The 23,748-nt window shown below is 35.4% G+C and overlaps 2 protein-coding genes across 2 annotated transcripts; both read left to right on the forward strand.

The window, feature by feature from the left end:
* Window positions 1–883: 883 nt before the first annotated feature.
* On the forward strand, window positions 884–8,222 carry LOC132547116 (low affinity immunoglobulin epsilon Fc receptor-like). The gene is made up of 4 exons (XM_060210871.1): window positions 884–1,283; window positions 2,615–2,715; window positions 6,260–6,350; window positions 7,766–8,222. The coding sequence occupies exons 1-4, from the start codon at window positions 884–886 to the stop codon at window positions 7,999–8,001; spliced, it is 828 nt and encodes a 275-aa protein (XP_060066854.1). The 3' UTR covers window positions 8,002–8,222.
* Window positions 8,223–16,912: 8,690 nt separating this feature from the next.
* Window positions 16,913–23,119, forward strand: LOC132547131 (bifunctional peptidase and arginyl-hydroxylase JMJD5-like). The gene is made up of 8 exons (XM_060210886.1): window positions 16,913–17,072; window positions 17,467–17,635; window positions 18,228–18,381; window positions 18,980–19,171; window positions 20,898–21,030; window positions 21,217–21,395; window positions 22,102–22,224; window positions 22,946–23,119. The coding sequence occupies exons 1-8, from the start codon at window positions 16,913–16,915 to the stop codon at window positions 23,117–23,119; spliced, it is 1,284 nt and encodes a 427-aa protein (XP_060066869.1).
* Window positions 23,120–23,748: the final 629 nt, after the last annotated feature.

Below are 23,748 nucleotides of genomic sequence, written 5' to 3' on the forward strand. Positions count from 1 at the left end.
TGTCATGTAATACCGTTACCTTCTTAAATAGTAGCAACCAATACGCTATGTGGAAGTGTGATGATTTCCATTTGGTTTCCATTATATTTCCCATTTAAGACATTCATGTACCCGTTTCCCCATTTCAGACAGTAATGAACTTGTTTCCCATTTCAATACATAGCTGGTTTTCTATGACGCGTTTCAAATATCTCGATTTTCCTGACTGAAATGGAAAACCAACGAAAAATTTATTTGCTTAGAAACTTTGAAGATTCATTTGCAATCTATTACTTTCCGATATAAATTCTTCCTTCAACATTTCTCGTTTTGCCCATTGGTTACATCTACGGGAAATTTGAGTCCAATTTAAGAATATAATGTCTTCAAGTTATTGAAAGGCTTTTGCTTAGGAATCCCGCTTTTGTACACGTCTGTCTTTTTTGTGGATGTTTTTAATGGATGTTTGAGATGAGGGTGATATATAATTTCACTTTCATCTCAAACATCCATTAAAATGTCATCAACTATTAATGACATTTAGAACACGTTGCAGTTTATAAACGCTCCTATTCTCCGTATCCTTTTTCATGAATTTCCTTGTAAATATTTCTTCTGTCCATATTTTCCCGTGGTTTTATTGAATTAAATTGTAGAAAAGGATTGTTGACCAATTAATTTCTAGTTGTTTTTTCAATACACGTTTTGTAAATTACTTCGGAATAGAGAAGCTTAGTTTTGGGAAAGTTGTTGTTTGGGGAATACCTAACAAACGAAGAAGGGAATGTTACAAAGTGTCCATCGTATATAGACATAAATTGCCTAGTCAGCAGTATAGCTATAGGGCGAGTAGCAAACGCATAACTTATCAGTCGACGAAACTCTATCCTACGAAAGAGGAATCATGAGATTACTCTGGGTAGTGAAATTCATATTGCAATATATTATAATAGTCAATGCAGATAATAAGTATGAAAATACGACTGAAAACAGTTTGACTAACGGACTTCTGTTTCTGTTAAATGGAACATTTTTCGATCTGAAAGAAAAAATGTGCAATTTGCAGGGGGATGTTGATGTTTTAGAAGCGGTTGTAAATCGCTACGAATCAGTGCCACGTTCCGATCATTTTAACAACTCCGTGCTAACAGAATTCAAAGAACTGGTTAGAAGACAACTGCAAGCGTTTTCAAAGATACAGAATGGTTTTGAAAACTCGATACGTCTACTTCAGAAGGAACAGGAAGACATATGGGAATTGGTCAATACCACTCGCAGACATCGGGAAATAAATGCTACCAAAGGTAAGAAAAGTATACAAAGTAGCAAACTTAGTCATTTGTCAAGCTGTTTTATTTACATTGAAAATATCAGAATGATCCCTGAAGTTGAACTTATTAACGTATTTATTTACATTATACATTGAAACAAAATCCTAAATCGATGACATAGCTATGTCACACCTAGGCAGATAGCTTGAACAGGTCATAATCTTACACCAGATTTTGTTTTCGTTTTATAGAATAAAGTTAAAATGTATTTTCGTTTATTCTAACAACAGTAATGCGATATCCTATCAAGGACCCGGTCACTCATTTCTGTTAATTCATTAATGCTCTGTAAACGGGAGTGATTAGCCCGAGAGCAATTTGTGTATATCTTTACAGCAGTTTGCCTTTGTATACTTAAATTTATAGTATATTTATATGGCCCTATACAGCACTTTCACCCCTTTGCAGAGATTAATGCAATGAATGAAAGATGGTGTTTTCTCATCTATAAAATACTGAAAAACAACATTAATAATGACGCGTAAATAACATTCACTAGATAAATTATAGATAAACTGACAATTCAAACCGTCACTTATCATTTAGCTGGTTGTAGTGTATTTACATTCAAATCATGTTTTAATGTTTTGTCCATAATTCCCACTGAATCATCGATTTCGAGTTTGCATTAAGCTCAAAATATCAGTAACGTTTTTTGGGCAAATTCTCGTGTTAGTTTTCACGCTTTGAAATTGGTTAAATAACGTGAAACTCCATGAATTGCCAGCTATTTGAAACGTATAGATTTGTTTTAGTTCCCCTTTCCTAGCCTTTAAAAAAGAGATCTGTCAATATTTTAGAAATCCTTTCCTTATCAGCTGACTTTCAGAACAAATTAAGCCTATGGATCATGTACTATACAGAGACACAATGAGGATCATATGATTAGTTTATAACTGTAAAACATGTAATGATCGACTCCTCCGACAGACTTTAAATAGACTCGAGTCATTTGGTTTGACGTAGTACTAGATATGAAAGCAACACTTGATACTATCAATACATCCATATTATTATATCATTTATGTGATATTGGATTACAACGTTTGAGTTGGAATTCAAAATTGTGTAAAAAAAAATGTAATAGATCATATTTGTCGCATGCAGATTTGATCATTTACATATTTTAATGCAGTAAGTTGTGTGAATTTACCGTTACCAATATGGATTGTAAAGGCAGATATTGTTTTACTTGGCACTGTACTTTCTACTGCCGTTTGGGCTGATATGACTTTTAACGTTGCTGAACCTGTAAATATACACCAAACACATTAAACGATGATGACCTTACATGCTATTTTCAGACAAAGGGCTTGGGACTTGTACCGAGGGATGGATAACTGCAGCAAGGAAATGCTATTATGTCTCACAAGATGTTCAAAAGACAAACTGGGAATCGGCAAATGTAAGTATTATATTACGCGTGTATATTCTACCAGAGTTAATACATCAGTTAAGTCAATGATTTGTAATGTAGTATGATAAACGCGAGGTATACTTGTGATGGAGTAAAGAGAAACAACGGTTGCCATAGTTGTATATTTCTGTCTACAAAAATCATAATAACTTCGATAAATGCCATTTCCGTGAACCAAGGAGGAATCCTAGAAGGATAAAGCAGAAGTATGATGCACTTTTTTCATTATTTAGGTATAGTGTAATTACTATTTATCACTTGTGTTTTACTATGCTTGATTATTCAATCATTATACTGAGTAATATATTACAGTGTACATTAAACTACAAATGTTTTTGAACAATTTAACGGCGGAAGCGCGAGCTATCTACCTCGCCCTTGAATATATGTTATTCATTCAGACTCTCTTTCTGTACTACAAAGTTTAAGCAATAGAAATATCGAAAATGTTTCCTTCGTAATACATTAATACTATATCATGAACTTGTCTTTAACTTTCGTATTGCTTTTGCTGGGTTCATGGACAAATTGAAATACCAGGCAATGAAAAAGCAGATCGTGCCGCAAAGGCAGATTTATCGCTACCACCTTTTTTTTTTTAAAACTTCATGTTACTGATTTTAAACCATTTATCAAGCAATCTGTAACAGCTCCGCGGCAGGAGAAATGGAATCAATATACCGATAATAAATTGCATTCCATAAAACCTATTATTGGTGAATTATCTCCATGCTCTAGAGAAAACTCCGAGACGAAGTTGTCTTTGCCGGTTTTCAGACGGAAACAGGAGCATTTCGATCTTGTGGTGGCAAGGAATTCTTTCAAAAATCACATCGACTTTTGTATTGCTGGTTCACTTTCCCATCAGGAACGAAGAAGAATGATGCAATTACCTGATAATCTGGATCGGGGATAAAGGTAGGGATATATCGCTATCTGGACATTAACAGATGACGCAAGAAAAAAATCTCAAGACTTTGTTAGACAAGTTTGAAACACATGTCCGCCCAAAAACAAATACGATTGGTTTACGATAAAAAGTCCAATGTAGGACCTGGCGTGAAGGGGAAACCTTAGAACAATTACTTACTGACCTGCATATATTAGCTCGCGACTGTGCATATCAAGAAAAGGAAAATATAATCCGCGATGGTATTTGGAACTCTTGACTAAAAAGTACGCGAAAATTTTATAAATCAAGGCTCAGAGCTTACATTAGACAACACGGTGTACTGCACCAAAACCTACCAATTGTCAAAGGCAACATTACTGAAAATGGAAGACAAATCGGTCAACGCTATCGAGAAAGGGACAGGCAGTAACACGAAAGCCAATTCGCACTCGAACGCGCCGCCAAGGGCAAAGCGAGGTTACAGACAAGACGGTTACACCGGTGATACAATCCCGCGTACAGTTACCATTGCTCTACAGGTCTAGTGACTGATTTAACCAAATGGTAAGCTTAGTCTGTGTATCGACCCATGTGACCTGAACAAATGAGACAGCGGGAGCATTACCCCTGAACAGTGGAGGTGATGGTCTCACATGCCAGGTACTAAAGTATTCAGTAAGCTGAATCTCACCTCTAGATTTTGGCAGCTTACACTGGATGAAGATAGTTTAAAACTATATTCTGTAAATACACCATGTAAGCGATACCGAATTACGCGCTAACCGGCGTGAAATCAGTTCCCGAAGTGTTTCTTCAGCTGGTGACCATGCATGTCAGTATAATGTAAATCTTCGACTGGACAAGTGCATGATTGGACAGTCAGAAGTTTCTTATGTTGGACACCTGCTGACCAAAGATTGGGTAGGTCAAACCGAACCCAAAAGAGATCCGAGCAGTACAAAACATGGAGAAACCAACGAATGTTCAAAAACTTCAAACCCTCATAGGTTTCATACAATACCTGACCAAGTTTATGCCAAGGCTTTCAGAGGTCAGTGGACCACTTAAGATCCTTCTTGAGAAGGAGACAGCTTGGCATTGGGAGGAACAACAGGAGCAAGCATTTCAGACCCTAGTACAGATGATTTCAACTGCACCAGTAGTACAGTAATATGTTAGCAGGACACCATTGACTAGCTGAAGATGCTAGCAGCAAAGGATTGGGAGCAGTTCTTGTACAGATTGATAAACCAGTTGCATATGTCTCGCGGGCACTTACTGAAAAACACCAGTGATATAGTCACAAATCAAGAAAGATACACTGACGATAATGTATGGTCGAGTCCGACCATAGACCCTTACAGACAATTTTGAAGAAGCCCATTCTACAGACACCCCTAAAGTACAGAGGCGCATACTGGCTATGCAAAAGTATGGCATAGAGGTAATAGATAAGCCTGGAAAACTCATGGTTTTGCGGATCACCTGAGTCGAACATTCTTGGAGTAAACCAAGGAAGTGTTGGTCCATGATTTACGGGTAAATGAACTTCATTTAACTGCATACTTACCTGTGTCACCGGAAACGTACAAACTGCCAAGGACATCGAGCTACAAGAGCTACAGGATGTTGTCTTGGAAGGGTGACCGGAAGACAAAGTGTACATACCCTCAGAACTACATCCCTTCTGGACTTTTCGCGATAAAAGATCGTGCATCGACGGGCTCATGTACAAAACGCACAAACTCATTGTCCCTAAATCTATGAAAAATCAGATGTTAGATATCATTCATTCGTCTCCCCTTTGTGTAGTTAAATGCACCAATCGGGCCGGGGACATACTTTTCTGGTAAGGCATGGCGAGTGACATTTAGAATAAGGTAAACTATTGCGAGATCTGTGCAAAATATCAAAACAACAACCCGAAGGAGTCGATTATCACAACAGAACTACCCAAAAGGCCGTAGTAAGCTATCGCTTGTGGGATTGTTTTTGAATTGTCTCAAATCGTTTTTCCTATTTCTTATAGCTTTTATCATAATCTTCATTAATCCAGAAGTAGAGTTATGTGATTCGATTGATGAAGGCGAAAAATTTCAGAACTTAGACGAAAATATTACATTGAGTTAAGCGAGAAACCATTACATGATTGTGCGGTGTCCGTTGTTCATCCGCCGATTTACTTTTTTCTTTCATTCTCTTGAATAAACAATATGACTAGGATTATTTGGTAAAAATAGAAATATAACATCTACAAAGTTTCTTCAAATTCTTTATCTTCATTATCAATGGTCAACTGAGTTAAATTATTGCAGCTCTTTCTCAGGATAAATATGTAGGTTGCTGCAGGGATTGCTTTTTTCTTCCTTCATTTCAGATATACAAACAACTGACTTGACAGCTATCCCAAAATCTGAAAAGTGTCAGAAACCTCTGATGAATAACAGAGTTGTGTGACGGGCTCTAGGTTTATCTCAGATTATTCAATATTGTGTCGTTCCATTTTGATAAAATCTAAATGAACCTAACGGAGAACTAGTTCTTAAGTCATTTACATTCAGAAACTACAGCGTTATGTAGTTTGTTTAACATGTTCATATGTATAACAGTCTAAAATTTTACCGTTGTTTCTTTCTTTAGAATTATTGTGGCACCGTTGGAGGTAAACTAGTGGAGCTGAAGAATGATGAGGAAGCTAATGATGTTTTCCAGATGATGCCAGACAGAATTCGTAAGGATATAATCTTTTCAAAGTCAAAGAAATCTGCATTAAATCACTACCTGTCTTCTGTGCAATAACAACAATCTAATACTCTTGTTGCTATGTAGAGTGAGCATATTGCAATATTCGTATCAGTAAAAGAATGTAAAATGCAGTTTTCACCAATATCTGGAAAAGTTTCCAATTTATGTTTTGTAATAAATAGAATATTGTATTCGTTTTCGTTTCAAAATAAGTACAATATCGTCTCAAAGTTTCCATCTTACCACGGCAGACGCCGAGTAAAACGAATAAGAGGACCGTGCATTGTCGCCAATGTCCTAAACAATAAGTCATTTTGCAGACTGCCATCTGATAACAAATTTAATAATGCAATCTTATTTTTTAAAATCCTTTCAACAGTCATTGTCATTGAAGGATAACCTCCTTTTGTATGCTACTCAAGTGCATGCGTTGCGGATGAGGGAGGGGGGGATCTGCGATATGTTCAATTTATATAAGCATTACATTCTTAACGGCCCGTCAACACATATAAGTTTATTAGGTCCATCAACTGGGGTGATATGTCCAAGTAAGTTTCCGTGGGGTAGTGTGTGGACCAGGAGCTAACATAATAGTGCTACCTTACCGAAATATACAACCGAAGTTGAGTGCATGAGTGGCGTTGGTTTTTCTTTTTTCGAGGGGGGAGCTATGATATGTTCGTGTTAGCCTCCTGGTTATAGTCCGAAACTGAAAATTACTTTGTAGTGCTACCTGAAGTACACTGCCGAGGTTCCTTGCATGACAACGGTCATATATATAAGGGGCTGGGCTAATCAACCGTTTCACTATCACAATGCCGAACGTAAATAGGTGTAGCTACCATTTTATAGATAGTGTTATGTCTCAACCACGGGCTCGAATCAGTTAAGGACCAGAACAAGGGAAACATTCGAAAAATCTTTAGAAAAGAGATAAGATCTCAAGCACAGTCGCTTCTCACTATCGTGGAGGCAGCAGGAATAGTTCATAATGCTTATTTACAGGACAGACAGAATTAATTCTTGTAAAAGTAAAATTCAACAAAAAATTATTATTATCGAATTCAATCTACAATACAAAAAAACCCACCCTATATTGGAAACTTGGTATACCGGTTTTATGAAATGTATAATATTCATGAATGATCCTGCTAATGTAACCTTTGTAAGATTTCATTGAAATCACTCGACCAGTTTTCAACAAGTAAATACGGATGAGAGACGAATCTGGATCAGAAAGTCACCAAAGCGAGTTCAAGACTTGCCTTATCAATCTGATATGAATGGAAACTTATTCAAGATCTTTTGTTCATGTTTTGATAAAAGATGTCATTATTTCCCTTTGTCCACTGCCAAACTGCCAATCAAATCAAATATATTTAATACCCTTATTATTTCTAGGACTTCGTGATTACATCTACACTGGGGAAAAGAGAACAGATGATGGTATGTGGGTGTTTCAAGCAGAGTTAGATCCAGTTGACATTGCAGCTAGAACCTGGGCTCCAGACGAGCCTGGGGGATCCCCTGAGAATTGTGGATGTGTTAGTAAAGAGGACACGTTTATGATGACCGACTGCCACTGTCGGGGTTTCTATTTACACTTCATATGTGAAAAACCCCGTACCACAGGATAGAAATAATACTCGTTAATGACGTCTCCATGGTATAATACTGTTTAATGAACAAAGAACTCTCTACATAAACACATAGCTCTAAATGAAATAATGTCGTTTCCAAAACCATTTCAGTATTCAAATCAAAATGTTACGTGGAGTGTATTTTGTCAGAACATCCAAAACTTTAAATCGCGAAATATGTAAGGGTAAATGAAAGAAAATATACTTTTTACACAGTTTGTCTTGAAGCTTAAGCTAAAGGAATGATCCTTTTCCCATTATTTCCTCCAGACAGTTTTAGGAAAGATATACTCGGGTATCTACTATGGCAATCGTACTTTTCAATCCGACAAATAACTTATAGCATTCATCAAGTAACAGTAATAGAAATATTTGGCTAGACCGATATATAAACTATTGTGGTTGTGTCACAACGCGGCAGTGCGTCTATTTTGTTGAACTCCATCAGTGTGACGCTTCTCAAAAGAAGCAAAAAGTGTTATCATTCGATTCATCATAAATATGAGTATTCGTTTCATTTGCAAAGATTGGGTCCAGATATATGGGAATTTAACATTAGCATCTGGCCCCATTTGGAATTTCAAAATATGATAACCATAAAGAGATATGGGTATCAGAAGCTTAAATACGGAAACGTTAGTCTCGGAATTGATTTCTTATAAAATGGGAGTTCCTTGACTAACACCTTGTTAGGTGTTAAAGTAGTTGTTATGTAATTCTTTCTAGTTATTATTAGGAAATTCATATAAAATTGTCATTATTGTGTGCACATTGTACCAACCAACATTTTGATACCACATATCACACTATTTCAGGAGAAACGTTTCTTTTACGATGAGAAATGCAGCCAAAATTCATATAAAAAGCCATTACTTTTGAGAAAAGTACTGTTTTGGACACTTCAGTTTTCATATTTCCGAAACAAGTCTATATTCTTAAAAGTTGGACGCAGATGATATCTTTCAATAGGAGGATTCTTCGAAAAATGAAAACCGGTAAATTTGTCATTTTACACATTTGCTTGAAAAAACCAAGAAACACTGATTTTATTTTCATTTTCGTTAAATAGTGACAGTTAATAACCAAAAGTCTGTAGGTCTTGCTATTTGACAAGGTGGTTGTTCATGTCAATTTGTATCAGTTTGGTTAACATTGCTGAACTTGGCCTCTGTTCAAGGTCACACAAATGAAATTGGTTAAAATAAAGACATGTTTGTGCAAGTTTAACAATTTGAAGATTTAGTTAGCAGCTTTATACATATCTTTTGATGAAGGTCAATAAAGTAACCTTATTAAATAGATTATATACAGTAATAGTGAGGGGTTTTGCCTTTGTCAGTTCCGATCCATATGTTGTGGTACTTTGAGAAGCTGATAAGAGATAGAACAGTTGCAGATTGCAGCACATTACATTGCGTTTTAGTATAGCAGAAATGCTCAAGTGATTGCTTGTTTGAACTTGAGTGTTGCATGGACTAGGTAAGTTTGATCTTGATGCTGAACATGGCCCAAGAAATACAAAATTGACGCAACATGTGCACATACCAACGGTTCGCTTGACCGCTGGACAGACACAGGAGTAATCTTTGACAGGGTCATCTTGACAATTTCTGTCAAATGCAATCCAAACATTGTATTTTGACTATGATTTGTGCCTTGAATGGATTCGGCCTCGGAGAGGATTTTCATCATGCTGATAGACCCCAACTTCAAAGTCTCAAGTAGGAGTCAGATGCTCAGCAATATATCTGGGTGCTACTTTCAACTGGTATGAAAGGGTACTGTTTCTAAATATTCCATATCCAGCACTAGAAACTCTATTGAATAGACATCAAGTTTCACCCAGTTGGCCTTGTTGCGCCTAGAAAGGTCAGGTTCATCTGCAAACCTTCTGTTTTTTGTCAAACCACAAAAGACACAAAGTTGAGACCATGAAATACTGGTCTTCAGTTTAACCCAGAAAACAAACAAAGCATGGAATATAGAGGAACATAATCCTCTATAGATGTGTGAGGAGCAAATGCTGTGGATTTGCTGCATTTGTTCACGTGTGTAACCAGTCCATGCTTTGAATTCTTCATTTCTGAGAGGGTCTACATCTATGCCTGTGTTGGTTGGAGTGCCAGCAGAAAGGAAATGGCTTAGTTCAAGAAGGCCATTGCCAACCTGATTAGCTCTTTCTTGAAGATAAAGAGCTAACGGTTCCCTTGTTTGCAGATCTAGTGGGAACGAATGATTCAGAATGTCACCAATTACATGGTCATTGCAAACACGAGCATCAGGGGGACACCATAGAAAATGGAAAAATATCAAGTTTGCACGCTGGGGTATAGTGCAAAGCCGAGTGCCCTCTCTATTCCACATATGAATTGCCACCATAACATAATTCCTCAACAGATATTAGTGGTAGTTGGTTGGATGATATGAAATCAGTGTAAGCATCATCTGCATCCTTAGCCATGTCATCTGGAGCGTTCATACAATTCAGAATGCAGGGGCTTTTGCTTAAGATACCGCTTGTAGCACTTTTTACATAATATGCTTTCTTCTGTGTTTATCTCAGCACTCAGCAGCTGGTGCAGCCAGTTATACTGTGGTGAATATACATGTCTTACTTGAGCTCAGGCTCCGTGAGATAAATCTTTCAACCTGGTTTTGCAACCACGACCTATGCACACGTCCTACAGTAATTTGAATTTAATACAGAATGTCTGACATAAGTGTAACATTGTCTATGTTATTGTCTATAGATACTTAGCAAAAATGGTATGAATACTTTATAGTAATATCTTTATATGTATACTTGCACATTCAGATGTCTGACAAGGTTATTGTTTCTGGCCTTATTTATTAATTATTAATTAGAATATCTAACTAATTTATGTCCATTATTGTTATGTTTCACGATAAACGAAGAAAAGTGGAATGACGATAACATGTTATCAGTAATACTGATAATTTAATCATTGTTAAGTTTTTATAATACAAATTAAACTGTCAGTTGTTCTTTAGAGGATAGATTTCTAGAGCAGAAAACACCATATTAAGTTATACCGACTGAATTTAAAACAAATACAAAATACTTAATATCTTAGTACTACACAAAACTGGAAAATATAGCAGTATTTGGCACAAAAAACCACGCTAATCAAATCTTCATAACTATGGCAAATCATGCAATAAGCATGTTTACATTGCTAGATATATACTTTACCGGTTTTGAAATCACTTGAAATATATTCAAAGACAGCATATATACGTAGAAAGTTTTTAAAGAAGTATGAAATATAGACTGAGATTGCAACTTTACAAAATGATCTTGAAAACTTCTTTATTTTGTGAAAATTTTTTAAAAATCAAAGTTATCAATATGCTTACATTTTTTTGCCAATATAACATATGTGGTATCAAAATAACGGACATTTAATATACGATCATGAACAAATAGGCCACGCCTCCTTTCATTTTCTTTTGCCCCGGAAATCCTAACATACACACATTTCATATTGGTAAAAATAATCATTTTAAAATTGACCCTTTTGATGATTCTCTGAAGGAATAAACAAGCAAGTTATAGACTATCACATGAGAAATTAATATCATTTTGAAAGTTTGGGTATGATAAAAGCTAAGAAATGTGGCTGATTTGCGTATAAAAAGATTTAGCATTGAAAACTTGCTTACTGTTCTGTAACACAGATATCCAATATTTTCTTTGTGTGATCTATTTCGTTTTTATTTTCATCGGACCTTGATTCTCGTTCCAAATAACAATTTTATGTAAAAATTGTGTACTTCTGGGCCATTCTTAGGCTCATTATTCTCCGTGATTCAGTGATATCACTAGAAACAGAAGTGTAGACCCGTTTTCAATACACAGGTCATTTTAGGTGAGTGAAATTGAGGTCGTATTTGCAATATATTTGAGTGAACCGACGAAAAATTGTATAGCTAATATAATTCAACTCGTGCACGATAGACCTGGTATTGATGGGGACTTAATTATCGACAGAGCATAGCGGATAGGGGATAAGAAGGCGGACATGACTAGACCCATGGGAGCAATGTTTAACCGATTTCAGCAAAAAAAGAGTTGTTGGTGAAAAGTAATTCCAGTAAATTAAGGGGGAGTAATATTTACATATCTGACCAGTTCCCTAAAGAAATTTAGGATACACGCAAGAATCTGTGGCCTATGTGTCAAAAGGCTCGGGATGAGAATAGAAATCCGGTCATTGTCAAGGACTAACTAATTATTATTGTTAAACCTGCTTCCCCAAATTTTTCATGTAAACACAAGTTATAATGAAAATATTTAGTAATTCAACTCGTCAAACTCCCTGTAATATAAGTATAAACTAAAGTAAAAAAATTCAGACAGTCTTTGAAGGCTGTCATCTCTTCCCGCAAAATAAAAAGAAACTTGGCCATTATAAAAAAAATTCAATGCCCACATTGTATTCTAATAGCCAAGAAACATCCTTTTATACTGGTAATGAGTATGAAGATTTATAAAATATTCAAATTTACATTTACTCGTGCAGTGGCTGAATGACTTGTTTTTCATGATATTCCAAGAAATAAATCATATGCATTAAACATGTTGAACTCTTTCCTTTGTCAGTTGAAGCATTTGCTTTGTCTTTACTAACATCTGAGGTGCTATGTGATATTTGAAATGTCTTGTTGTCAATTATTGCCAAGAACGTGAAGAGTACTTATTTTCAGATCTTAAATATCATCTGCATATTTTGCTGTTAAGACCTGAAAGAATGTTTTATAAATCGGTAATGGCTAAAACAGAAGGTTCTGAAATTAGTCAAATTGTATTTTGATATACGGCGATATTAGACACAACAAGTATGAGCGAGTTGACAAAAAATAATATAAAAAAAAAACAACCGGAATCAATACGCTTTAGAATTAAAATGTTCACCAAAAAATCCGGTGTTGTTCATTTATTGTTTCAAATCCTAACCTGTCTGTGTTGTTACATAAAATGATAAAATGAAGACTCGAACTCCTAACTTTGCATAATGCAGTTGCTCAGCTAGGTTGTGTATGCTCTCAGTTTAAAAGTCATAAGCAACATGAATTTTCATGGCATGGTTGTTATTTTCCCTTTACCACTGACTAAACATTTACATAGTTCTGGTGCAATTTTGGTTGAAAACGACCATGTTTTAATGCAGATAAATAAAAAATTATGTACATGTTACACTATATATGTGTTACACTATATATGTCGTTCTTTCAAGAAGCAAAGAGATAGTACATCATAACATCATAATCACTTGCCAAAATGTTAGGGTAGGTGAAGAACCTGTGGACTGGAATTCAATTAATTGCATCACGAACTATGATTTCAATATGACCTATTTCATGTTTCTGTGTGTATTTTGGCCGGCTGCTATGTTGAAACAGAAACAGTGGCCCGAGTATGTAGGGCGTACATATAGTGTTATATACGGTTAACGTTTACCAAAAATTGTCACATGTATCCACACGCTCCAGCGTATGATGATGCAGGTAACCTGTTGTTTTGGAAAATGTAGCGTAAAGAAATTTAAGTCGAACAAAGTTTGGAGTTAAATTCAGAGAAGAATGGACATGTGCAAATACGTAACTACGTCTGAATTCCATAAAAAAACTTCTGGTATTCAGGCAATTATCGTTTGTAAGATTCTTCAGGTCATCTAACCACAGATGTATGGCGGTGGTTTCCTTATTAGGGAACAACTTTCAAGATAGTCGCACACGCGATATTTCTCCCTATGTATACTCGTGTTCTGGATTTGCATGCTTTAGATGCACTGAAGAAGTTATAATTGTTTACTCTGTATCAAACTAATCAGTTGATGTTTATACAAAACACAAATATTGATATTCAGTCATTTGGAACTATAGAAATTCTACCCTGGTTCATAAATTCACCTGAGTTGAATTTTAACTTAATGAAATGGTGAAATCAGACAGACAGTTACACTTTTCGTTCATCCTTCTCGAAATTGCAATTAGAATAAAAACATTTCTACATTCATATACTGATGGTTCAAAAGGTAATGATAAGGTTGCCGCTGCTATAGTTACAGAAGATGAAACCTATGGATGCCGGCGACCGAACAACGCCTCAATATTCGCGGCAGAAGCGCGAGATATCTACCTCGCCCTTGAATATATTCAAAGAAACAAAGTAATTAGAGTAGTTATTCATTCAGGCTCTCTTTCGGTTCTACAGAGTCCTAGCAATAGAAATATCGATAATATTTTCATTAGTAATACATTAATATTATATCATGAACTTGCCTTTAACTTTCGTATTGCTTTTTGCTGGGTGCCTCGGCACATGGGAATACCCAGATAATGAAAAAGCAGATCGTACCACAGAAGAAGCTTTATCGTTACCACCTGTTATTTTTAAATTTCATTTTACCGATTTAAAACCATTTATTAAAGACATTTTAAAAGCTCAGTGGCAGGAGGAATGAAATACCTATACCAATAACAAATTGCACTCCGTGAAACCCGTTATCGGTGAATGGTCTCCATGCTATTAGAGACACCCACCGAGACGAAGTTGTCCTTGCTCGTCTTCAGATGGGCCATACATAACTTACACATTCATATATGTTGAAAGGCGAAGATAATCCTCGGTGCATAGGATGTGGTGAGCCATTCACCATTAAACATTTTTTATTGGACTGCATTGACCTTCTGTCTACTCGAAAATGTTTTTATCGTAATATTTCATGTATAAAAACCCTTTTTGAAACTGCTGAGGTTTGTAAAATCTTACGTTACCTGAAAGATGTTGGTCTATATAATAGACTATTACGTACCAATTTAATCTTTTGTGTTAATATACCCATTTAAGATTTTTAGCATTTGTCTTTTACATTTTTGGTTTGTTTAATGTTATTTCCTTTTGGATCGCTGTGTGTTTTACCGGTTGATGGCCCTAATGACCTTTTATGTGTTGACGGGCCGTTACGAATATAATAATAATCAACACTTTAAAATTAAGAATGCAATAATACTAATACTTGAATTTTGTCTGCACATATATCTTGTCGTAGGAATTTTTCATTCAGCAATATAACAATACGTCGACGGAGTAGATGTTAGATAGGAAAATGTTTGTGCGTTTCTGGTATACATGTACTAATGATAAGTGAATATAACACTACAATTCTAAATGTAGTGTGGTCGCTGTGGCGAAGTGCAACTTTGTTGTCGCCTTCAAAATGTTTTTTTTTTTTTTTTTTTTTTCAAATCAGTTGAAATATGTTCCTTGACAATATCTGTAGAAACCTGGGCGTCTTCTGACTTTTTTACTGTTTGTTCCAATCGAGGCAGTATATGTGTTCTGGGGAATAAAAAAAAACATTTGTGGTTTAGGATGATGATCATAACAATCAAGTTGAAAGTCAGTCGCAACAATCGTTCTTGAGAAGAAGTAAAAAAAAATGTTGGCCAATCAGAAACCAGATCGATCATTTTGAAAGTTTCCAATCCCCGCAAATAAAAAAAAACATTTGTGATGAATGGCATAATGATAATTTTTCCAGCTTTCAAAGTCCCGTAACTCTTGCAGATGTTTCAAGTCTAAAGATCCTGTTTTAAACTGTTAAGATTTAAATCTGAAAGATATTGGTCTGTATCATATGATGTAATTTACCATTTTGATCTTCTGTAAGATATAACTATATGGGATGTTAAACATTTTTCTTATACCTTTTAGTTAATTTGGTGTTATTTCCATTTAGATCGCTATGTCACTCACCAGTTGATGACCCTAATGACCGTTTTCTTTGTGTTGACGGGGTGTTGAGATTGTAAAAATAAAATAGATATGTATATATCGTTGATTGTCTACATAATGTGTGCATCCAGAAGATTCTCGGCGTATCTACTCTAGGCACTACCAACTTCCAAATTTCATGCATATAATATTTTTTAAAGAATTACAGGCACTTATTTCTTAATATATATTTACATTAAGTTTGTATGGCTTACCTACTTTTGAAAAAGTATCTTGTATATATTTAGCTAATCGAGCCAGTCGCAGTGACCTAGTTTTGTATGAGCCAGGGAAGGAATCAAACCACGTCAAAAGGGTTAAAATTCTTGATGTTTTCTTGAAACTTTTGCCGCCCAAACAACCTATGTTAGAGTAGGTGATTGTGACCATGGGTAGGGGTGAGGAATTCAAACAGATCAACTATGAAAACACGTTTTACACAAAATCGCAATCAACATTATTCATTAACGGATTGCTGATAAAGTCCCTTAAATAGCTTGTACTAGCAGGATCTTTAGATAAAAACTGATATACATACAAATATTACATACAGGGTTCGGTTTCTGTTTTAGACGATCTATGAAGTAAATGTCTCAAGTCTAATGACGATAAATATGTTAAAGTTACGTCAGTTTGACGCGGCAATACGTGTTACTACAAGTCATCCACGTCTCGGTCATTGATAAAACTAACTTTCTATACATAATACAACAAAATCTGTACACGTTATTCTGACCTTTGACCCCGAATTCCTTACATCCCATCTGTTGCGCGGGACAGACAAAGGTAATCGATAAGAAACAATACTGGTTTTCTTCCTTCGTGTACACGTTTACAGTAATACAAATCTTCGACCTGCTGGGGTTTACTATACACGCCAGCTGGCGACGTGGCACATACTGCACACATGAGCTCTTTAACACGAGTACGATAAAAGGCTACATTGACAATAATTTTAGAAATAATTTCAGGAGCAATATACATTGGATGTTAATTTCATAATGTATCATTTTCATTTGTGACAGGGAATACGTTTCATTCTATGTACATTTCAATAAGATCGAAAAAAACGCGTTTCAACACCGTTTTGTACCGGAAAAAATCGAAATGAAAATGTCGCCGTTTGTTGTTTTCACAATTTGCTTCATGTTTCTACCGTGTAATGGAAAAGTAAAATTTCCGAAAAACATGGCTACGGATCACCAGTTCCCACCGACGATAAGCCGCTCAGTTGGAGGTATCCCAATAGGACATCTCCGACCACTAGGTAGGTTACTACACAAACAATGCTTGGTCATGTAATTTCGGGGCTTAATGTACGATAACCATCCATAACCGTTAAAAAGTTAACTTGAAAGGTTAAAAACACTTATTCGATTTCATATTTTCTCATTCGAGAGAGAAGTAGCCGTGATCGATCGCATATTCAGCGGAAATATGTAACCTTTTTTTCTCTTTCAGAAGCTGTATTTCAGTTTACAAATATACAAGTTTAATAATGTTCTGTCACGTAAAATCCTTTATCCAGCAAATAATTAGTTCTGATAATCCGGGCAAAAAACTTTCCCATCGCATGTGTACACTTTCCACATTTCAAAAATCAATAGATAAAAAGGAAATAAGAAAAAAATACTGAATAAGATTTTGTTTTTTCTGTGTAGGTTACCAGCGAAATCCATCTGGAAAAGTGATGAATACCTTAGAGATGCCCCATGCCCATGCTTTCAACATCAAACACATCAAGGCTAACAAACCGGTGGCCATACGGGAAGCAATGAAAAATTTACAAGTTTTAAAGGACTGGGAGAAGGATGAATATTTAGACAACACGTATGATGATTATTAATCATGTTGTTGGTGCTCTTGTACAGTCTGTATCACCCTGAAAAAGTCTTCACTGTTCTTTATTCCCAAAGTTTCATGTTAGAAACTATCTGTTTCTCACGGATTAAATAAACGGCTTTGTGAATCGATCCCGGATGTCGTGTTTTATTCAGCGGGATCTTATCTGCTCGCGTCTCTTTAAGTCCTGGTTGTCTGTACTTTCGTGTATTCATGTCACGTGTAATGTGCGTGTCACACCCGACATTCACAAAAATCTTTTCATATTGTTTACTTTCAAAACACGAACAGTTAAGGATAAAAAAATCACCACTTAATAACTATGTAGAAGTTTTAAAGCACAAAATTATATTTTTTTGTTTGAAAGTTTTATTCGTTCAAAGTAAACTTCTACATCCCTTTAATCGCATTTCATTTCATACATTTTTCCTAGATGACCAAAAGCTTTCGATAAGGGCAGTCATGTCATTTGAATGACGTCACAGCATTGTTATGTAAATATTGCTTTAAAATGCTAATTATTTGTTATTCTATGAATGTTGGAATATTCGTCTGGTTATTTTGTTTCGCCGTTTTGTAGCTTTGGAAAATTGAATGTCACAGTGACAGTAAAGAAAGAGAGGCGAGCACACGAATATACCTGGATGACAATGGACAAATTCCTGTTGGATTACCTACACGAAGATTGGTACCTGTCCACTATACTTCCGCCGGAAATGGCCAAGGAATTTCCAGTAGGTCAATATGCTAAATGAATTGTTCACGTTTTTAGGGCGTTTTATCATCCACTGTCTCATTACTGAAATTGAAATGTCAAGCACTTACAAATCGGTGATAATTATAAACGTACCAAACTAAAAAGATATTTTATTGATATTTTTTCCTGTATCGGTTAGTATACACGTAGGAAGAAATTATACATGGAATTTGTCAAAACATCGGATTGTCTTGGTACGAAAATTATATACGTTTTAATGATATATGACACAACTTTGCTAGAAAATCAATAGCGCCACGTGTAAATGCTAAAACTATTTATTACCTATTTATTTCTGCTTTGTTTTTATAAGTTTTAATCCAGAATAAGACATTTTAATCAGAATCGTAATCGACTTGCAATTTTTTTCGATTCGGAAGTGTCGTGGAGTTGAATGTCATTATGACCTTATAATGTATAGCGATCGGCATTAAGCTTCAGTCCAATCTGTCGATTTACATCATGGGAATACCATACAAATATAAACACGGAATGTATAAACGGTACCACAGAGAGCTCAAGTACATGGTCGGTCTTTGTAAAAAGTTCACGATGTAAACGTTCAATTGTTACAGGTCCCTGGCTGTTTGAGATGCGGAACTTACCGGAAGAGGTTACAGGAAGCGGAACTGTGGATGAGTTCCGGTGGAACAGCTTCAATGCTTCATAGTCATGAAGATCACACTCTTCATTGCGTCTTATTTGGTCGGAAAGACGTTATTATTATAGAAGGCGAGCATCGTAAAGTCTTTAATTACCAGGAAAAGGTAAATAATCAAATGTTTATGATGTTTTGGCACACTTGTGTTGTACATTTCACAAGTTTTCAAGACGAGTTTAGAAGATATGTCGTTTAACGATCCTCAGACGACATAGAATGACAAAAATATGATGTACTTTAAAAATGTCATACCAAACTGAAGCAATTCAACCAATCAACAATCAATAATTTTGTCTTTGATCTGATTTCGCTATTTTGAGGTAATAATGTTATGTGAAAAGATTAAAAACGATATCGTTCCATTACGCTTTTAAGACTAAGTAATACAATTTCATATCACAAAGGAACATCACAAAATGTGATATAGTGTATATCTTAACACGGACACGGCAGTCAAACAATAACAGGTATATATGTATGATTGATAAAGGTGTGAAAAGTAATAAAAACAAAACTACTGTTGCATTTGGTAGTGAACAGATTCACTTCAAGGAATTAAGACATCAATATATATAGTGTAATATTAATGACAATTAAACAAATCATGACAATACAGACACTGCATGATCGAAGAAGGCGACTAATTGTCTCCATCTCTCCCAGCACTTAGAATCGTGGCTTATCTATCGTGCCTTTCACCAAGGATACACTGAAAAGAACAAAATAGATCTGCTGCCTTATAGCAATACTCCGGGTCTTTCCAGTTTGCTATTTATGTGTGATTTGTTTTTCACTTAAGTATCCATCTGACAACCGTTCTCGTGATAACCCTGGTTGTTACAGGGATATTACATTAAACATACATTTACCTGTTTCAGTCAAATGCTTTTTGGCAGTGCTAAGGAAATCATTCCTTGTATGGAACAAAGCGACATATTGTTCTATCTATAAAGTTCTACTTGAGATTAGTATCTTCAACACTTTGATATAAACATTTCTACATTTATATACTGATGGTTCAAAAGATAAGGTTGCCGAGGCCATAGTTACACAAGATGAAACCTATGGATAGCAGCTACCGAAAAACTCCGCGGAAGCGCGAGCTATCTACCTCCCTTGGTTCCTGGGCACATGAGAATACCAGGCAATGGAAATGCAAAAGGAAGCATTATCGCTACCACCTGTTGTATTTAAACTTCATTTTACCGATTTAAAACCATTAATTAAACAAATTTTAAAAACTCAGTTGCAGGAGGAATGGAATACATATACCAATAATAAATTGCACTCCGTAAAACCTATTATCGGTGAATGGTCTCCTTGCTATATAGACAACCATAAAAAGACGAAGTTGTCCTTGCTCGTCTTCGGATGGGCCATACATATCTTACACATTCCCATATGTTGAAAGGCGAAGATAATCCTTGGTGCATAGGATGTGATGAGCCATTCACCGTTAAACATTTTATGTAGTATCTACTCGAGAATATTTTTATCATAACATTACATGTCTAAAATCCCTTTTTGAAACTAATGAGATTTGTAAAATTCTACATTACCTGAAAGATGTTGGTCTATATAATAGACTATGACGTACCATTTTAATATTTTATGTTAATATACCAATTTAAGATTTTTAACATTTGTCTTTTACCTTTTGGTTTGTTTAATGTTATTTCCTTTTGGATCGCTATGTGTTTTACCGGTTGATAGCCCTAATGAACTTTTATGTGTTGACGGGCCGTTACGAATGTCATAATAATCAACACTTTAAAATTAGATACAACAGAATTATGAATTAAACTTTTACATCAACATCCCTCTCATTCCAGTATCACAATGCTGGCGCAGGATATTCGCCTCTGGACATGGATTTCATCAATATGTTTCAGAACTCTAAGATATCAAAGACTCCATGGACTTACACTACTTTGACGCCGGGAGATTGTCTATTTCTACCTGCAGGTATTATTGAATATGAGAGTCCTTCGTTCTTTCATACGAGTAAATGTTACAACTACTGAATAATCAAACTGATTTCTGAACAAACGTGACATCCGTAAACAAATCTATACCCCATCTTTCTAGCTTTCAATAACGACTACTAGATTTGTTACTGTAAAGTTAGTTCATTTTTTCTTCTGTGTATAGGATACATGCACCAGGTAAGGTCATATGGCAGAGGAATTTCCTACACTGTCCTGTTTGCCCCGTCGCTCGAGTTCGATTCCTCCGACTGCCGTGTACCTGTCGAGAAAAAGAACGACAAACCCAGTATTCCTTCTCTGGCTGACGTTGACTTCGTCTGGACCTCTCGAAATGGCGAGCGAGTAAGCGTTATATATCGTTTGTTATATCTCAAGTCTTTTCATGATAATTGTTGTTGTTTAAAATTTGGCGTATGGATAACAAGCAGGCTTTCGTTCACATCATGTTATATTAAACTGGTTTCATTTAGCTGTTGATCGCAGTAATTCACATTCAAAAGGGAGTTTGATTTAGATCAAAGTTCAGGATTGATAACTGGTGTAATTACAAGAGGGGTTTGTCAAAAGTTGTCCTGTTAACAAAAAATAGAAATTGGAGTTATCTCCCATATATCGTTAGTTATCGACACTGAGTAATTCATTTTATCGTTATAAATGTATATCATCCATGTTTTTACTTTATTTTGCAAGTTGTTTTTACATAAAAATATGTCTGTGTTCAGTTACTTCAGTTTCATCATTTTTCAATTTATAATACATGTATGGTGTCCCGGATGAAGTTTGTATGATTAATGAATAAGGTTAAATGTAATAAAAAATTGTTTCAATTATTTTTTTTAAACATTGATTTTCTACAATGATGATAGTATTCATTTAAGTTTTTTGATGCGAATGGATAGTAATTCCAGACGCATGTGAAACTAGACTAGAAATATTGAAGAACAGTCATTTGAACTCTGGTGTGAATATTCGTTATAATACTTGCTATTCAAGACATCGTAACTCCAGGAACATCAGTCATACTAACTCCTATATTTTTCTTTATCAGGTGTTGAATGTTGGTAAAATGACCCCAAATGTGTTAATGCACGTACTAGATATGCTGATACGGGACAAGGCAAAATTATACATCGAACAGTTTGATCATTTCTACTCGGACGCACTGCAAAAGGTACGTGGAAATATCGACCTTTGTGTATTCCGACACCAGGTCGGAATATGATGATAGTTACAAAGCCTCGATCAACCCCAGAAAAAAGTGCTCTTGTCGTAAAAGCGACTAAATGGTTAGATTTCGTTACTTTCCTCATGCGTTTGATTTCGGACAAACATTAAAATACTTGAAATTAGACTCTTCGCAAAATTATAACACTTTCTTAGGGGAATTGATAAAGATTATCAGCTTCAAACTAACGCTAGTCGACACTCGCTTTTTTGTCTACTACACATCGCTGTTTTGAGTTCATGACGTGACCTTTCGGAGCCTCGTTTTAACCCGCCGTTTTGATATGATTTTTACATGTATAATTATGTAATTATCCAAAACTTAATTTGCCAGCTATGTTTGAATTCATACTATTTACAATGACCTTTCGTTTCACGCTATGAACGTGACAGAGCGAAATAAATGAATCAGAATGAATCAGATCTTAGATAGCATCCGCTTAGACATTGCTTACACTCTCCGAACGATAATGATATGAATTAGTGTTGAGTCACTACTACACAATTTAAAACAGGTATTTGAATGTTAGAATGCTTTCATCAGTTATGAAATGAATATCTAACCCTTTAGTCCCTTTAAACATCCTGTTTGTGATTATATGAACTTATACAAAATATTTGAATTAAAAACATTAATTACGAAATTATGATTTCTTTCCCATGAATAGGCGTACAAGTATCCATCTGCACAGGAAGCTTTCAATATCCTAACTGAAAATCCAGATGAAAATTTCTTAACGAGGACGACAATACGGAACCTGAAACTGGAACAGTTACAAAGATTTTGTAGGCTGTACAATGATGCTTTTCTGGAGCCGACTATAAACAAGGAGGAATTGTAGTAGGAAACGATTGTAATGATTTTCATAAACATGTCATTTTTTGTACATTTCTGATATTTTATTTAAAATCAACATACAATAGTGAAATATCATCAATTATGGGTGTTTCGTTTCCGAAAGATTGTTTTATTAAATAAAGTTTTACAGTAAACGAGTTTTATGTTATAAATGATATTTATTACACCCTCTACAATAAGTATTGAAATATACTGGAATCAACGCGGCCGTTCATGTCCTGATGTCCGGACAACAATTCCTCCATTTGTCATCCAATTTCACATTTTGGTTGTCATGGTAACCTGGTCACAATACCTAGGTCTTTGTGTAAAGATCCATAGTTCTTCAGTCCTTTGATCAGTGGCATAACAAAAACTATAATTCAACACATCAGTGTTTTTTTTTCAGAGCTGTTATTTTGAAAACATTATAGAGGATTCTGATTTGTCGCAATTGACATGTCCGATTATTCTGAAAATAGCTATTTAATGGTTTTGAGGATTGGTAATCATAATACAATGTATTACTTTTGTCTAAAACATCAGGTGTCAGTTGGTTGCCATAAGACTTGTGGTTAGGTCCAACATGGCAACAAATTTCAATGGCAATGAAATGGCACATGTATAGGGAAA

The sequence above is a fragment of the Ylistrum balloti genome, unplaced genomic scaffold (assembly GCF_031769215.1).
Source record: "Ylistrum balloti isolate Yb309-2 unplaced genomic scaffold, AGI_CSIRO_Ybal_v1 Utg369934, whole genome shotgun sequence".
NCBI classification, from domain to species: Eukaryota; Metazoa; Mollusca; class Bivalvia; order Pectinida; family Pectinidae; genus Ylistrum; species Ylistrum balloti.

Bases quoted from the DNA above. Each gene is read 5' to 3' on its own strand.
- LOC132547116 (XM_060210871.1), top strand. From the start codon at position 884: ATGAGATTACTCTGGGTAGTGAAATTCATATTGCAATATATTATAATA. The intron at 1,284-2,614 runs GTAAGAAAAGTA...TGCTATTTTCAG, and splicing joins GGAAATAAATGCTACCAAAG to ACAAAGGGCTTGGGACTTGT. The intron at 2,716-6,259 runs GTAAGTATTATA...TTCTTTCTTTAG, and splicing joins CAAACTGGGAATCGGCAAAT to AATTATTGTGGCACCGTTGG.
- LOC132547131 (XM_060210886.1), top strand. From the start codon at position 16,913: ATGAAAATGTCGCCGTTTGTTGTTTTCACAATTTGCTTCATGTTTCTA. The intron at 21,396-22,101 runs GTAAGCGTTATA...TTTCTTTATCAG, and splicing joins CCTCTCGAAATGGCGAGCGA to GTGTTGAATGTTGGTAAAAT. The intron at 22,225-22,945 runs GTACGTGGAAAT...TCCCATGAATAG, and splicing joins ACTCGGACGCACTGCAAAAG to GCGTACAAGTATCCATCTGC.